The sequence below is a fragment of the Stenella coeruleoalba genome (assembly GCF_951394435.1).
Source record: "Stenella coeruleoalba genome assembly, chromosome: 6".
Classification (NCBI taxonomy): Eukaryota; Metazoa; Chordata; class Mammalia; order Artiodactyla; family Delphinidae; genus Stenella; species Stenella coeruleoalba.
In genome coordinates, this window is record NC_137151.1 from 101,093,721 (window position 1) to 101,108,899 (window position 15,179).

The following is a 15,179-nucleotide window of genomic DNA, read 5'->3' on the forward strand; positions in this document are numbered from 1 at the left end:
TACTAATGTTTTCGTTGTTGTTGTTGTCATGGTTTGCTTTGATCCACAGATGATGATAGGAGCATCATGACAGAACAGTTAGAAACTATTCCTAAAGAGGAGAAAGCTGAAAAGGAAGCTCGGAGACCATCTCTTGAGAAACATAGAAAAGAAAAGCCTTTTAAAACCGGGAGAGGCAGAATTTCCACTCCTGAAAGAAAAATAGCTAAAAAGGAACCTAGCACAGTCTCCAGAGATGAAGTGAGAAGGAAAAAAGGTTCATTTAACAATCACTTCTTTAAAAAATGTTTTTGAAGTAATTCATTATTACTCTTTTGTAGAAGAAACTGCCTAACCATGGTAACTAATTATTGATGAAATTTCATTCGGTTTTGCTCCAAGTGTTTACTTTTTCCTGATGGTATGCTTTTTGTGTTTTCTTATTCATAGCAGTTTATAAGAAGGCTGAACTTGCTAAAAAAACAGAAGTTCAGGCCCACTCTCCCTCCAGGAAATTCATTTTAAAACCTGCTATCAAATATACTAGACCAACTCATCTCTCCTGTGTTAAGCGGAAAACGACAGGTGACTGTTCAATTCTGCAATGTGGCTGGCAAACATGGACGTGTATTTTTTTTATCTCATTACTGTAGCAGCTTCGTTTTGTTTTCCTTCCAAGAATCTCAGCAGTCATGAACAATTTCGCTATTAAGTGTCTTGTATCATTATTCTTTTTTTTTTTTCCCTCCCTGCAGAAGAGGTCATGACCATCTGTTTCTTTGTCATGCTCAGACTTAACAGTGATTGTATCTTGGCATTGTGCTCTAGTGTCACGTTCTGGGGATTCCTATTTTCATTCTGTGTTTTTGGTTAGACGATGGCGATGAATATAACCGTGGTATGCATTCTCATTATTTTGCTTATTTATCTCCCTCATGCTTAAAAACCCATATGTATTTGTCCTATTTTCTATATTGTTATTGCCAAATCTGTTACTGATGTTGATGAATTTACTGAGAACCACCAAGAATGCATAGTGATTTTGAGATGGAAAATGAAAAGCAAATCTGGGGTGAAATTGTGGTTGAAAAATTACTTTGCTTTTGGATGAAAGAAAAAAATGGAAAAGTAAATTGTCTGGTATTCCCACCAGATTTTATTTTTCATATCCAAAATTAGCCAGGCTTTCTGGTGATACTACATTTCTTAGCTGACATTTTGTCCTTGGGATTTTCTTAAATGTGTTGAATCCAAACTGCTAAATTCCCCTACATAACGTAGTATTCAAAAATTTAATAACTTTAAAATTTAATAAACCCCTTCCCTCCCAATATCTTAGAATTTAGGTTTATTTCTATTTTCCTACCTTCTTATTGTTCTGTCTTCTTCAGATATACTTGTTTTTTGCTGTTTAAAAAAGTAGTGGAATGAAGGAGTGAACCATGTTACAAACCATCACAAAAGACCATACATAATATCTATAATGTAAACTCTATTCCTAAATTTCAGTGCAAAGTATTTATTTTAAATGTATAATTATATTAGGTTACTCTTCATTTAGAATATATTTTATTTTAGCATTGATTAAATGGCACACTTGCAGTCTACAAAAGAAGGCATCAGAGTTCTTAAGTCAGAAAGGAAGATTTCCCAATCCATTATACATTAGAAGTGCCTTTATATGAATCTTTGGGTGGCTTTAAAGGGTTAGGAGCAGCATTAACCCTTGTAAGAAAAAAAATCAAGGTTGATGGTTTCATGATAGCCACTAAAAATTTCAAGTATTTTTCATTTGTGTTCTTCATATAGGAACTATCTCATGAGCATCCTTCAAGAACTAGTATGTAAGGCAGGATTTGAAAGTAGAAGACATAATTATACACACACCTTGATGATGAAGGTTTATTAGAATGAGGGGTTCCTCTAAGTTAAGACTTAGGAATTAACATGACATCTCTAAATCTTATAGTGCATCTTACTTAGTACATTTTCATTAAACTTGGAATTTTTCTTCTAGTTAGAAAAATGCTTGCACAGGCAGAATCTCTTGGTTGGGGCATAAAAGCCCTATACGCCACCTAAAAAGATGAAAAATATATTAGGATCGTACAATTTCAGAGGAAATGTCAAATGGTTTGGTGAAGTACCTGCATGTCATTAGTATTCAATATGCCACACTGAGAATAACTTGCCTTTTTATTTCATTCATTAAAGGAAAGTTAAGATCTTTGGACTAATTAGGATCTTCCTTTTTTATTCAAATATTAAGATACTCAAACAGAAAGCATATACCAAAGATAAGTTTCATTGACTTAAAGCAAAGTATATATGTCACAGAAAAAATGAGCTATATTGTAGAAATAGTAAAGAGGCATAATTTGCACTGCTTCTTTTAAAAAAAAAATTAGTTTCAGAGTCTGCGAATAATCTTACTAGCCAGTCCTAAATAGCATAGAACATATTGTAGACCGTTACTATTTTTGTGTTAGAACTGCACATGGCATAAGAAACCTTTTTGAAACTCATTTGGAGTGCTTATAAGGATAAGTATTTTTTTTCCAGAGGATTTCTCTCTTGTGAAAGAAAATTAAGGTGGAAGTAAACACACAAGTTTATGCCTTTTATATTCTTAGCCCAATTGTTAAATAGGGACAGTTTCCCCAAACACAAAGGGTTGTGTTCAGTCGTGAAAGATATTTAAGTCAAGTCAGGTAAGTCATCAGCAGAAATTATGCTAGAGATGATGGAGTTTAAAATTGAAACCAGAAGTATAAAACAGCAGCAAGAGAAACAACAGTAACAGATGTGGTAATAATTTCATACAGGAAGTGCATGTGTAGAACATGGTCTATTTTACTGAACTTAAAATTCTTCTCATGTTTTCTCTTCTTGACAAGCCATTTTTCTTCCCTTCCCTTCTCATGTGGTCCGTTTCACGTCAAACAAGTGTGTCATTCATATTGTGAAATGAAGGGGTGCAGAGGGAAAGGGGTTGGCAGACCATGACAGTTTAAAGTGTAAAATGCAGAAATATCTGTAGATATGACAGTGGCTACATAAAGAAGGTTTGGGAATCTCTGTGAATATTCTTATGTGATGCCCACCCTAGAAACCAATCACTCCCCTTTTCCTTAAATTCTGCAGCATTCGGATTACTGTCCTATGATTTCCATTCTGAAGGATCAATACTAATGTAAGGGTACATTGGTAACAGATAGAATATCACTTGGTCTGCTTACCTGTGCTTTGGTAAACACTGGGTTATAGTAATTAGCACACTCTATAGTGGGAGCCACATGCTATAATGTTCTTATTATTCGGGTTTCTTCAGTTACTGAATTTGAGTGTCAATATAAACAAAATTCGCTTTGCATTAGTCTGTTGGCACAACTGAATATCCAAAAGGCATTAAAAATGCATTTATGTGGTCTTTAGCCACTAAGTGTGGGGTTGTTTTTGTCTCCTCTCTCAACAGCAGCAGGTGCTGAATCAGCTCAGGCTCCCAGTGTATTTAAACAGGCAAAGGACAAAGTGTCTGTGAGTAAAATAATTTTTTCCTTGCTCTTCATTCAACATTCCCTTTGGTATTAGTGGCAATGTTTTAATAATTTTAGATAAAATCTAGACTTTAGATGTTTACTCTTTTAAAACATTTTAGATCATTCACTCACCCAGATTGATTCTCGATGGCATTCAATCAAGCACGTCCGAATGTCTTCTGGAATGTGATGGTAGCTGGTGAGGGCAGAGCTGGGATTTAGGCTGCCTCTTTGTTAGTAAAACAAAAACATGTGAAACACCATAATGATATGGCAAAAGCGGAGGAGCCCAATTTATTTACTTTCATAGAATCAAGATAAACCATTATAATCAACACTAAACTGTATTTTACAACACATTTTCATTGTTGTTTTACAAAATAAGAATATGAGAAAATTAATGTAGATGAGAAAAATAAGTAAAATTATATTATCTCCTTATCTAGGAGATAATGCTGCAGTTACCATTTTGACATAAAATCTTAATTTTTTTTACACATTTATAGGTTTAATAACAAAGATGGAAACACCACATATCGGTTTTTTAATTAAACAATAAACAGATTTCCATGTCATTAAACATTCTTGTACATCATTTTAATGACTACATAATATTGCATTTTATATTTTTACAGTGATGTACTTAATTTCCCATTACTTGACATTCAAACTAGTTTTCTGTTATTTTAGCAGTATTACTGTAGAAATCTTTTTGGCTACATCTATGAATGTATCCATATGCATTTCCTTAGGATAATATTCTAGTAGCAAAATCATTGTTTCAAAAAGAAAGTCCACATTTAAACTTTTTGCTGCATATTGTCAAATTGTCCTCCAGAAAGGTTCTACAGCTTAGATGTCCTCCAGCTGTATATGAACATGCTTGTATTCGTTATTACTAAATATCTCTATACTTTTTCTATTTTTACCAAGTTATGGAGATGAAATATTTTGTTTTAATTTGGTTGTATTAATGATGTTTAGCTTCTTCTATGTTTATAAATCTTTTATATTTCTTATTTTGCAAATTTTATTTTTGTATTATTAATCATGTTTTTTAAACTTTCAAAAGACCAAAACCAACACAAAGTATTTTACTTCTTTCTCATTGAAAGAAAAAAGTTAAAAGATTTATCATGGAATCCTACAATTACAACAAATCATTTGAGTGATGATAATTAGTAATGTATCACAGTGTTCTGGGTCTTAGCCATCATGTATGATAGGTAAATCACAATTCTTTGTTTAGCTTTCTAAAAACTAATAAAATTTTAGACTTCTTTTTATTTATTGTGAAAAATAGGAATTCATATTCAATGACAGCCAAACCTTTTATATCATCTTGAAGCCAAGGGACTTTATGTTGATTAAAAAATATATGTATATTTGATTATTATATAAATGTTTTCAGACATAGTTCTGAACTTATGGCAAGCAATAGAATCCATTTATCGCTTTGGTAATTTTAGTCCTTATTTTGACCACACTGCTATTTCAAGATTTGTATCTCTTTACCTTCTGTTTCTGATGGGGAACTAGTGGGTTGTGTTGGTTAAGAGCAGGGCCATGAAACAGGCCAGATCCAAGTTTTGAACGTTTATTAACTATATGGTCTTTTTCTTCCTGTGTCTTAATTTTCCAAAAATAAGGGGAGGAGTAAAAATTCCTATATCATAAGTGAATTGTAAATCCTAAGTACAGTAATTTTATGAAATAATACATTCTATAGTGCTTAGAACATAGTATTTATTCAATAAACAGCAATAGTTATTATTTTTTAAAGTGGAAGTCTTTAGGAGCAGATACGGAAAGTAAGTCTGAGCTTTCTCTTGGTAGGAAAATAATTTTTAAGATTACATTGTTTGCAAAATCTTTCAGAAATTTTCAAGTCCGTTGGTCTTCAAGTAACTCAACAAGAATTAGCATTCAATGCTTACACTTGGACAGAGACCATATACATCTGACACCAAAACTAACCTTTTTCCTTGTAAATGCCCATCTCATCCTTCTGAAGAAGAGAGATTAGACCACCATTCTTTCTCACTTTTTCTCATTTAAAATCCTCCTTTTTCCTTGTAACCTCATCCTCTTCCTGTGTTTCCCAAAACCTCAAGATTAACTCAGTACATCCATCAGAACAGTTCTCTCCGATTTTTCAATTGATCTTTATTGTGAACCTAACCTATAATCTTTCATTTCATTTGAGTTTTTTTGTTTGTTTGTTCATTTTATTTTGTTTTTGTTTTTAGCAGGAGATTAGTAGATGTCTTTCATAATTTGAGGCAATCCAATTACTCCATTTTTCTTTCCTATTCCACACTTTTGAAATTCACTAATTTGTGGGTAGCATCAGTCAAAAAAGGATGACTTGTGCTGACCCAGTTATACTTCCCACTCAAGGTGCTGGGTCTGTAAAACAAGAAGTGATTCGTGCAATCTGTGAATACTTATGCCTCTTTGAAGTGTCTACGGAGGTTACAACTTGAGATAAAAATCTTAGTTTCAACTGCTATTTTTGTATCGGCTAAATCATATTAATTATTTGAAGATAAAAACCTCCTCGGCTTTGTCATACTCGTCTGTAGTTTTGACAGTCTCCCCTGAGACATGTGGCATGCCAGCATAGCTTTCTCCAAAAGCTGTATATATATGTCCAACCCACTTACACTTGCTCTTGCCGACAATCTTCCCAGGGATTATCAACACCTGTGAAATAAGTCTTGTGATTTTTATGGACAATCTAGTCAGTGTTGACTTTCATTTTTAGAATTTATAGCACATCATACAAACTGTGGTCTCTGCATAAAAATGTTATTAATTCTATGATATAACTTGGTCCCTGGTATGCATTTGACTCATAAAATGAACTCATTATATATAAAATCTGCAATTTTCTGATGAAATCAGTGTAGATAATCTGAAAATACATTTTCTCAACTTAAAAAAGAACTATTTTCTATTATTAGGCCTTAAATATACTTTGTTCTAAAGTTCTTGAAATGTGATCAAAATGTTGATTATATATACCATTTAAGGGCTGTGTTTATTAAAGGAACAATTCCAAGAGACTCTCAAGATATTTTCCAAATATGGAATCATTATAAGGTTTATGGCTTAATCAGAGACCTTATACATAGAATTTATAAATAATATTTTAATCTATATTCTCATTATATGTGTATTCTTAAGTTAGTTCCAGTTAAAAAGATGTGTTCAATGAAAATCTCTTGTTCTCACATAATATACGTCTCTATCATTGATTATAACCATTTATCATGTGTTCTTATTAAAAGCAGACATTTAATTTCTTATATGTTTACATGTTTTTTTTTAATTTTCCTTTTACTTCATAGTTTGGTTTATTTTGTGCTTTTGTTTGTTTTCTTTCATGGCTAGAATTCTACCTTGTCAAAGATTCCTGCCTTACAGGGTAGCACAAAGTCCCCACGATGCAGCTCAGCCTGCCCTAGTACGACTAAAAGGGCTACATTTTCTGACAGTTTATTCATACAGCCCACCTCAGCGGGCTCCACAGACCGTTTACCATACTCAGAATCAGGGAACAAGGTAAGGCAGCAAGCCAATCAAAGGTGCAGAAAGGAACATAATTTGGGAGAAGGACACAATTCAGTAAATGTATGAAAGCAAAGACTTTCAGTTCTGAAGTGTTTGACATATAATCAATAGACCTTATTAAAAACAAGTACAAATTAAGTGTTTCAATAGTTATAAATAGTCTAATCATTAAAAAATAAATGTCTTTTTGTAAGATATACAATGCATAATTAATTTATTATTTATTTGATATTTAATAAAATTTCAAATACAAAATATACTATATATGATGTTACATGTGGCATATTATATATAATATTGTACCAAATTATATTATATATAATATAATAGACAGTTTGGGCTCAGTATCAGACACATCAAGATTTAATACTAACTCTGCTACCTCTCAGCTCAGTGATTTTTGAAAAAATTACATAAACTGATGAAAGCTGTTTCCTCAGCTCTAAAATGCATGTAACATTTTTTGTAAAAATTAAATCATAAATGGATGTAAAGTACTTAGCATTCCTGTCACGTAAGTGCACAGTATATGGTGGTTATCATTGCTAAATACTGCACATGCAGTGCTCTTCTGCCAGTCCTTTCTGATTAATACATTATCATGCTGATGAAGACTTCTCAGTTAAAATTATTAATTACCTGGAGACTACTTGAGCATATTATTTTTATCATAATGTTATCATTTAGAATTTGAATTTCACAATCGATTTTTAGCACTAACTCCAAAATAATATATTTTTATAAAACCTCTAGGCAAATCTGAATTCTTTCTAAGTTTTGAAGCAGAAATGCTTATAAGTATATAAAAGTCAGTAGTGTGGATTAAAAGAAATTCATCTATCAATACAGGAGGAAACTTAGCCAGAGCAATGTAATTACTTTGCATAATTAAAACGAAGATTCACAGGATCCCAACGTCGTTTTATTTTCCCCAACCAGGATGGAGTAACCAAGAGCCCAGAAAAGCGCTCTTCTCTGCCGAGACCGTCCTCCATTCTCCCTCCTCGCCGAGGCGTATCAGGAGACAGAGATGAGAACTCCTTCTCTCTCAACAGTTCTATCTCCTCTTCTGCACGGCGGACCACTAGTAGGTTTATTTTGCTTTGGCTTCGTTTTCATTCATTTTTTAAAAATCTCTTAAGTGGAGTAGCTTATAGTGTACTTATATTTTACATTTGCAAATAAAATATGCATTAAAATCAGATTATATTTGTCCTAAGAATCAGAGATCCAGGCTATCAATGGGTCCAAAACCATTATTTGAGTCAAAACAACTGAGGGAGGAATACTACCTCATTATCCCTTAAATAGGATTGAAATAAAGTCATTTTCAGAATATATTTTCTCTCTTGAAGTTTAAAGTAAAAAAGAAAATTCGAAAGAACTAATTAGTAGAGAAAACCAATAGTCAGGGATTTTTTTTTTTTTGGCCACACCGCATGGCGTACTGAACTTCCCCAACCAGGGATAGAACCTGTGCTCTCTGCAGTGGAAGCTCCGAGTCTTAACCGCTGGACCACCAGGGAAGTCCAGGGACTTTTTAAATATAAAAACTTAACCTTTATTAGAATTCCAAGTCCTAAAATCTAACTAGAAAATCAACAATCAAAATTAAGGATCCTGCTCAATTTGGTAAGAATTTGCATTCCAATGAGGCTGTAAACATAGCATGTTCTGTGCAATAGCTTCAATTTCTTTTGATTTCATAATGTAATGGTCAGCAATTATCACAGTCTATGTAAAGAATATAAAAAAGTTCCAATCATTACCCACTTATGTGCTGTGTTGCTACCAAGACTATCTAGTAATTTAAATTATTTTCATAAACGTGTTTCTATTACCACAAAAATACTACCATTTATTAATCACATATATGTGCTAAAATCTTAAGACACATTTTTCAATCAGTTTAATTAACAATGCTGATGGTTAGGTATTAATAACCTCATTAAATCTACTGATGAGAAAACTGACCTTTTAAAGACAGTAACTTGTTCAATACTACACAGCTAGTAAGCGGCTGAATTTGGTTTTCAGCCCACTGATAAGTTCACAACCTGTCCTCTTAATGTCTTCTCTATATTTATTTAGAAGAAATAGTATTAGGGAACTGTTCTGTAGAACCACTCGGAGAATAGTATCCCTGTCATTTAAAAACTATTACAAAATTGTGGAAACATTTGGAGAATAGCCTTTCTGTCATTTAAAATCCATTACGAAAGTGTTGGAAATTGCTACTACTATCACATTATAGTTGATTTCACCACCTATTTTCTGAGTATTTAATGATAATTGCCCCACTTCAAATGTGACTATTTTGTATGACACTTAAACAGTGTTTTTTGCCTACAGTGAAAGTGTTTATTATAATTAAAGCCATTGTGTCCCACACCGTTTGGATTCATGAAGCATTAACATCCTTTGAAATACATGCTAGGCCTTTGAAATCACTCTTTTTCACCTTAACACATGTAAAGTAGGCAAATGAACTAGCAAAGAAGACGTTTAAGAGTCAGTAATCTCCAGAGAAGAGAATTTAACTCCAAATACCTGGAGTTGGAATTGAGCATCAGCAATTACCCCAGGGATGTTGAGCCAACACAAAGGCCCGAGTGCTTCCCAAACACACCTTGAATTATGCTTGTATTTGTTGCCATGGAAGCAAAATGATACTTTCTTACATAAATCCACATCTTTGAGCCACTGTACTCTGCCTTTTAAAATGTATCTGTATACAAATTGCTTTTTATGTTCTGAGCCAATTCTACCTTGACTTTTTACCTTTACTTATGCTCATAAGCATACAACATTGTATTATTTGGCAGTGAACATAAAGGATACTCTGATAATCTAGGACGTAGGGTCTATTTTAGCTCTACATAGCAATAGCTAAAAGGCATAGGGACACTTAGCAGAACTAGCAGTTTGCCTCCTCCCATTTGCCGATCATCTCCTTAACTGCACACAGGAATATTCTAGCATTTTGTACAGCTATTGAAAAGATTTGAAAGAAAGTGCTATGCAGGAAGTTCATTCAGCCCAAGAGGAGGGAAAGACATTGTCACTGAAGAGATGACAAGATAAATAAGAACATAGTGTCAGAGAGTAACTCATAAATATTTTTAAAATCGTTTTAGTAATTTAATTTAATCTTCTCCATTTCAGAACTAATAAGAAACAGTCAAATTTGTCATTTTTGATGACTAGAACATAATTTATTACAATAAAAATTGATCATATCTATTGAACAGCAGCATTAAGAGCTTCTTAATACTTGTGTTTTTTTCTCATTCTCCAGATATAACACAGAACCTTCCTCCTTTACTTTTTCAAAACTTAAAGGCATTTTCTGGGGGTATAGAAATAACTCTTACTTTTACACAAATGTTTCTTTTAGTAAATATTGTTATGCACATCCAGATTATTGCTTTAACTCGGTCTCCATGAAGTGAAAAATACCTCAGCACACTTGGATAAATTCTGAATCAAATTCATACCATTAAAAAAAAATATGTTAAGCTCCTGCTGTGTTCAGGCCCCATAAAAGACACCAGTGTTAGGTAGAGGGGCAAATAATACAGAGATGATCCCTCTCCCCAAAAGACCTGAGCTATTTAAAAGTGATGACGTGATGGAGAATACATTTGACGAAGAAATAAATTTCTGAAGAGATATTTCAGGACATAGTGACTGACTCAAACCAACATCAAAACCTCCATAAACAAATGTTATAGCCAGGAATCTACAGAAAGACAAGTTGAATGTGGTTGTATTATCCTGGTCTTGAAATGTCATATTTGTGGAAAGCAATAAAAATCACTAATTTATCACTTTACTCTTCTCAAATCCCATTTCATATTGCCAGTTGAATAGTCTACCCATGTCATGCCCTTTTACTAAAAGACCAAAAGGACACGGGGCAACTTTGCCTTGATATGTGAAAACTGTTCACTGAGAGAGGAAGTAAAATTATTCTGGTTATCCAGGAGACTGAGTCTAGACCAATGGGTAGATTTACTTTGTCTGCAGACTACAATTCTCTCAGAAGCGCTCTTGAGCTCACTCCTTGTAAATATTTAAGCAAAGATTAATTGTCTCCTTTCTCAGGAAGAACTTTCTGCACTGATGATTAATTACATCAGATGACTCTACGATCCCTTTTACTTCATTGATTTTAAAATTAATGAGTTATATCTTTATCCTCTACAAAATTTCCAGAAGATTCATTGATTTTACAAAGTTACATACTCAGCAGTAAAAAATAAAAATCATGCCCTTCTATAAAATATTTTAAAAAGTGAAAGAATTTGTATAATAAATGTAAACAATGTAAATCAGTGTTCTATTATTGGAGTCAATGTATTATTTTAGACAAAAGATTTTTAGAGTTAAGAGAAAGTTCAACAAATGTTAAGAAGCTAAATATCATATCTGGCTTAGCATTTAGTATCATCTGGGTACATGAAGCTCAATGTCCTTACTGTTAAGTTAGACATAATAAGAGCTGCCTCTACTGCGTGTGTGTATGTTTGGTTATCAAATGTTCGGTATTCACAAAAGTGCTTTGAAATCTGTTAAGGTGTATCCTCATTTATATCATTATTCTTTCAAAAAAGCATTTGAAATGGCATTTAAACCCACATTAAAAAAATAATGTGAGAAACATAGCATAGGAAAATGAGGGGAAATGAGTTAAATGATAAAATGAGGTTAACATCAAGTTGAGGCAAAGAAGTACACCTCACAATATCTTTATTATTAATAGACAGTGAAGGATTATTGATTTGACTCCAAACTGCAAACTAGTAATGGAAGTATGGGAGAAAACGCAATCACAAGATTCACTGTGAACATATTGCTACAACACCCTACTTTTCTAAGGAAAGAAATTGTTTTGTTTTTTCTAATAAGAGCTAAGATATATTTCCTTGTAAAGGAAATATTTGCAAACACAATCAGGTACAAGATTCACTGTGAATAAATTTTTATAACATCCCACTTTTCTAAGGAGAGAACTAGATTTTTTTTTTTAGAGTTAAATAATTTTCTATGCAGGCCAAAAGCATGTGATCTAAATATACAATTTTATGCTGTGTATCCACCTGGATCTCGGAATAAACTTACTACACAAAAGAACAAGTGTTCTGCATGTCATTCAAAGACTCTTCAGTAAATATGAGCCCACAAAGAACGTTAAGTGCAGACTGTTTTTCCAACTAAAGGCAGGTCCATATGCCTAAATGATCACACAAGAAGAAAATACTTTTGACACATTCATAATGAGAATTAAGTATAAATCAGGGGCTTCCCTGGTGGCGCAGTGGTTGAGAGTCCGCCTGCCGATGCAGGGGACGCGGGTTCGTGCCCCGGTCCGGGAGGATCCCACATGCCGCGGAGCGGCTGGGCCCGTGAGCCATGGCCGCTGAGCCTGCGCCTCCGGAGCCTGTGCTCCGCAACGGGAGAGGCCCCAACAGTGAGAGGCCCGCGTACCGCTAAATAAATAAATAAATAGATAGATAGATAAATAAATAAATAAATCAGGAAAACCCAAGTATTATCTTCACATTGATAGAATCAAAAGAATGTCACCAGTTTATGGGCCTAAAAATAGGAGGTTCTCACCTTTTCGAGCATTGCTGTCATTCATAAATATTCTAAACCCTTTAGAAATTTAATGAATTATGAGTTCTAACAATGGATGGGAAGGGGGGTGTCTCGAGGAGAACTTTCTGACACTGTGGTTTGGGTTCTGTTTTGTTTGTTAATATAGGGTCAGAGCCAATTCGCAGAGCAGGAAAAAGTGGCACTTCAACACCCACTACCCCCGGATCAACCGCCATCACTCCTGGTACCCCACCAAGCTATTCTTCACGCACACCAGGCACTCCTGGAACCCCTAGCTACCCCAGGACCCCTCACACACCAGGAACCCCCAAGTCTGCCATCTTGGTGCCCAGTGAGAAGAAAGTTGCCATTATACGTACGCCTCCAAAATCTCCTGCTACTCCCAAGCAACTTCGGCTTATCAACCAACCACTGCCAGACCTGAAGAATGTCAAATCCAAAATTGGATCGACAGAGAACATCAAATACCAGCCTAAAGGGGGGCAGGTAAGAATCACATGAACACACGTATTTGCTGCCAAAGTAAAATCCCGTTACTTATTATGTTGCCATCCTCATATTATAGGCTAACGGTTCTTGAAACAAAAGGGAGATGGAGGTTTTAAAGCGTTACAGGTTATGATTTATTGCTGAGGGTATGGGTCTTATCTGAGAAAGATAGCTTCTGAAATATGATGGAAATCATATGGCTTGTGGTCGTTACTAGATAAAAATTGATTTAACCGTATAAGAGAATCTTTTAGTTGACTACCTAACAGATCTTTTCTAAATGTATCTCTATTGCCTTGTGGATTTTAACTTAAGAGATTAAAGTTACACTTCTGATATGAATTTGAGTGATCTATTTTAGATCCTGACTGTGAGTTCCTTTGACCATCTTTTAGTAATTCCACTTTTATCTCCTTCCTTCTCCCCAAGGATTTCCTATGACATCTTCTACCATTTTCCCATGTTCATTCCACATCAGAACATGGTTCCCCAAGTTTCTTCTCTGGCTGCTATTGCCCAGACATTGCAAAGGGCAAATATTCATGTTGATAATTAATAGACAGTTCTATATGGTTCTACTGGAAAATCTATTTCAGATTAATTGTATTGAATAGGGTTCTTAGTAAAATTCTACCTACTAACTCTTAACTTCAGCTTCAGAGCAAACATTCACATATTTTTCCAACCAGAGGGCTTTGAGTTCTACCTTAACCTGAACTTTGCTTTTACACTATGTGTTTGGACAAAGCAATTAGCCTGGAAGGACTAATACAATACAAATACAAATATCATTTAATATTTCCCTTGTGATATTGATATACCCATAGTTTGACTTTTATTGTCAATGAAGAGATAAAACACCCATCCGTTAGTGAAAGAAGAGAGAAAGCAATCATTTCCTTTATACATTAGCAAACTTGTAATGCCCTTTCAATATACCAAAACAGCTTTTCTTTTTAACCTCAATATTATTTTCTTCCACTCTTTTTCTTATCTCTTGTATTTCCTGCCACTGATTTCTGGTATCCCTCTCTCATGCCAAAGAAAATGTATTTTCAGCAGGTTTAGAAGAAATGTCTTGCCAAAACGTGAGGCTGTCGAAGACTCCTACTCAGTGTTGAAACAAAAGTTTAATATTGCTTCTTCCTTTAGCAACAGACTTCTTTGCTTTCTCATTGTGATTCTGTTCAAGAAAGTCCAAAGAGTTAAGCAAAAATCAACCAAAGAAGGAACGAAGGACTCAGTATGCCATTTTCAGAACAACTATAACATTCTATAATAATATAGTCACAGAAAGATGCTTTTTCATAGAAAAATGTTATTAAAATATGAGCTACAAGAAACACTTTTTAAGCATAAAACAAAAATAGTTCTACCAAGTTTAAGCCTGTAATTCGAAAAATCTCATACTCTTGCCTTTGTCATAGTTTTGCACATCCAAGAGAAGGAAATATTTTGAGCCTTTTGGAAATATCCAAATGCCATATTATTTTTATATTTATACATAAATAATTGAAAAGAGTAAGTTGAATAAAATAAATTTAGTACCAATTTGCAAGTTTATTATTTTAGCTCTTTTGAGCTACCCCCTAAAATAGAGTAATTATCATGTGTATTTAAAATCAATTCTCTTTTTATAAATATCCCAGTGTCCTGGTATTCTCCTTAACTAAATGTGAGGTTTACTTGCTTATCTTCTGGAAAATATTGATACTTAAAAGAACCTGTTTCTTCTTAGAATCACAAGGGAATATTAAGTGCCTCAAAGATATTTTATTGAAACTAAAAAGAAAATCTAATAAGAAGGGAATAATTATTGATATAATTTGACAATAAATGATTTTATTCAAAGGACTTTTCAAGACAGACAAAAAATTGTTTTGGCCTCAGCTTTGCTAGAATCATTAAGTTAAACGAAGCCCAGAATATGAAGACTTATTTATTTTCTCTTTCTACTTCATTATGATATCT

The 15,179-nt window shown here is 33.7% G+C and overlaps 1 protein-coding gene across 9 annotated transcripts in view; it reads left to right on the forward strand.

Annotated features, from left to right (window-relative positions):
- MAP2 (microtubule associated protein 2) overlaps positions 1–15,179 on the forward strand; it is a 278,138-nt gene that overhangs the window by 243,149 nt on the left and 19,810 nt on the right. For 3 of the 9 annotated variants that reach the window (XM_079924506.1, XM_079924507.1, XM_079924509.1), the window contains exons 7-9: positions 3,455–3,516; positions 8,034–8,181; positions 12,865–13,205. In XM_079924506.1, the coding sequence (XP_079780632.1) occupies positions 3,455–3,516; positions 8,034–8,181; positions 12,865–13,205 (551 nt within the window). Of the gene's footprint in view, positions 1–49; positions 257–429; positions 565–3,454; positions 3,517–6,914; positions 7,086–8,033; positions 8,182–12,864; positions 13,206–15,179 lie in introns of all 9 variants that reach the window. The other 6 variants (XM_079924503.1, XM_079924505.1, XM_079924508.1 and 3 more) reach the window with 4 other exon arrangements.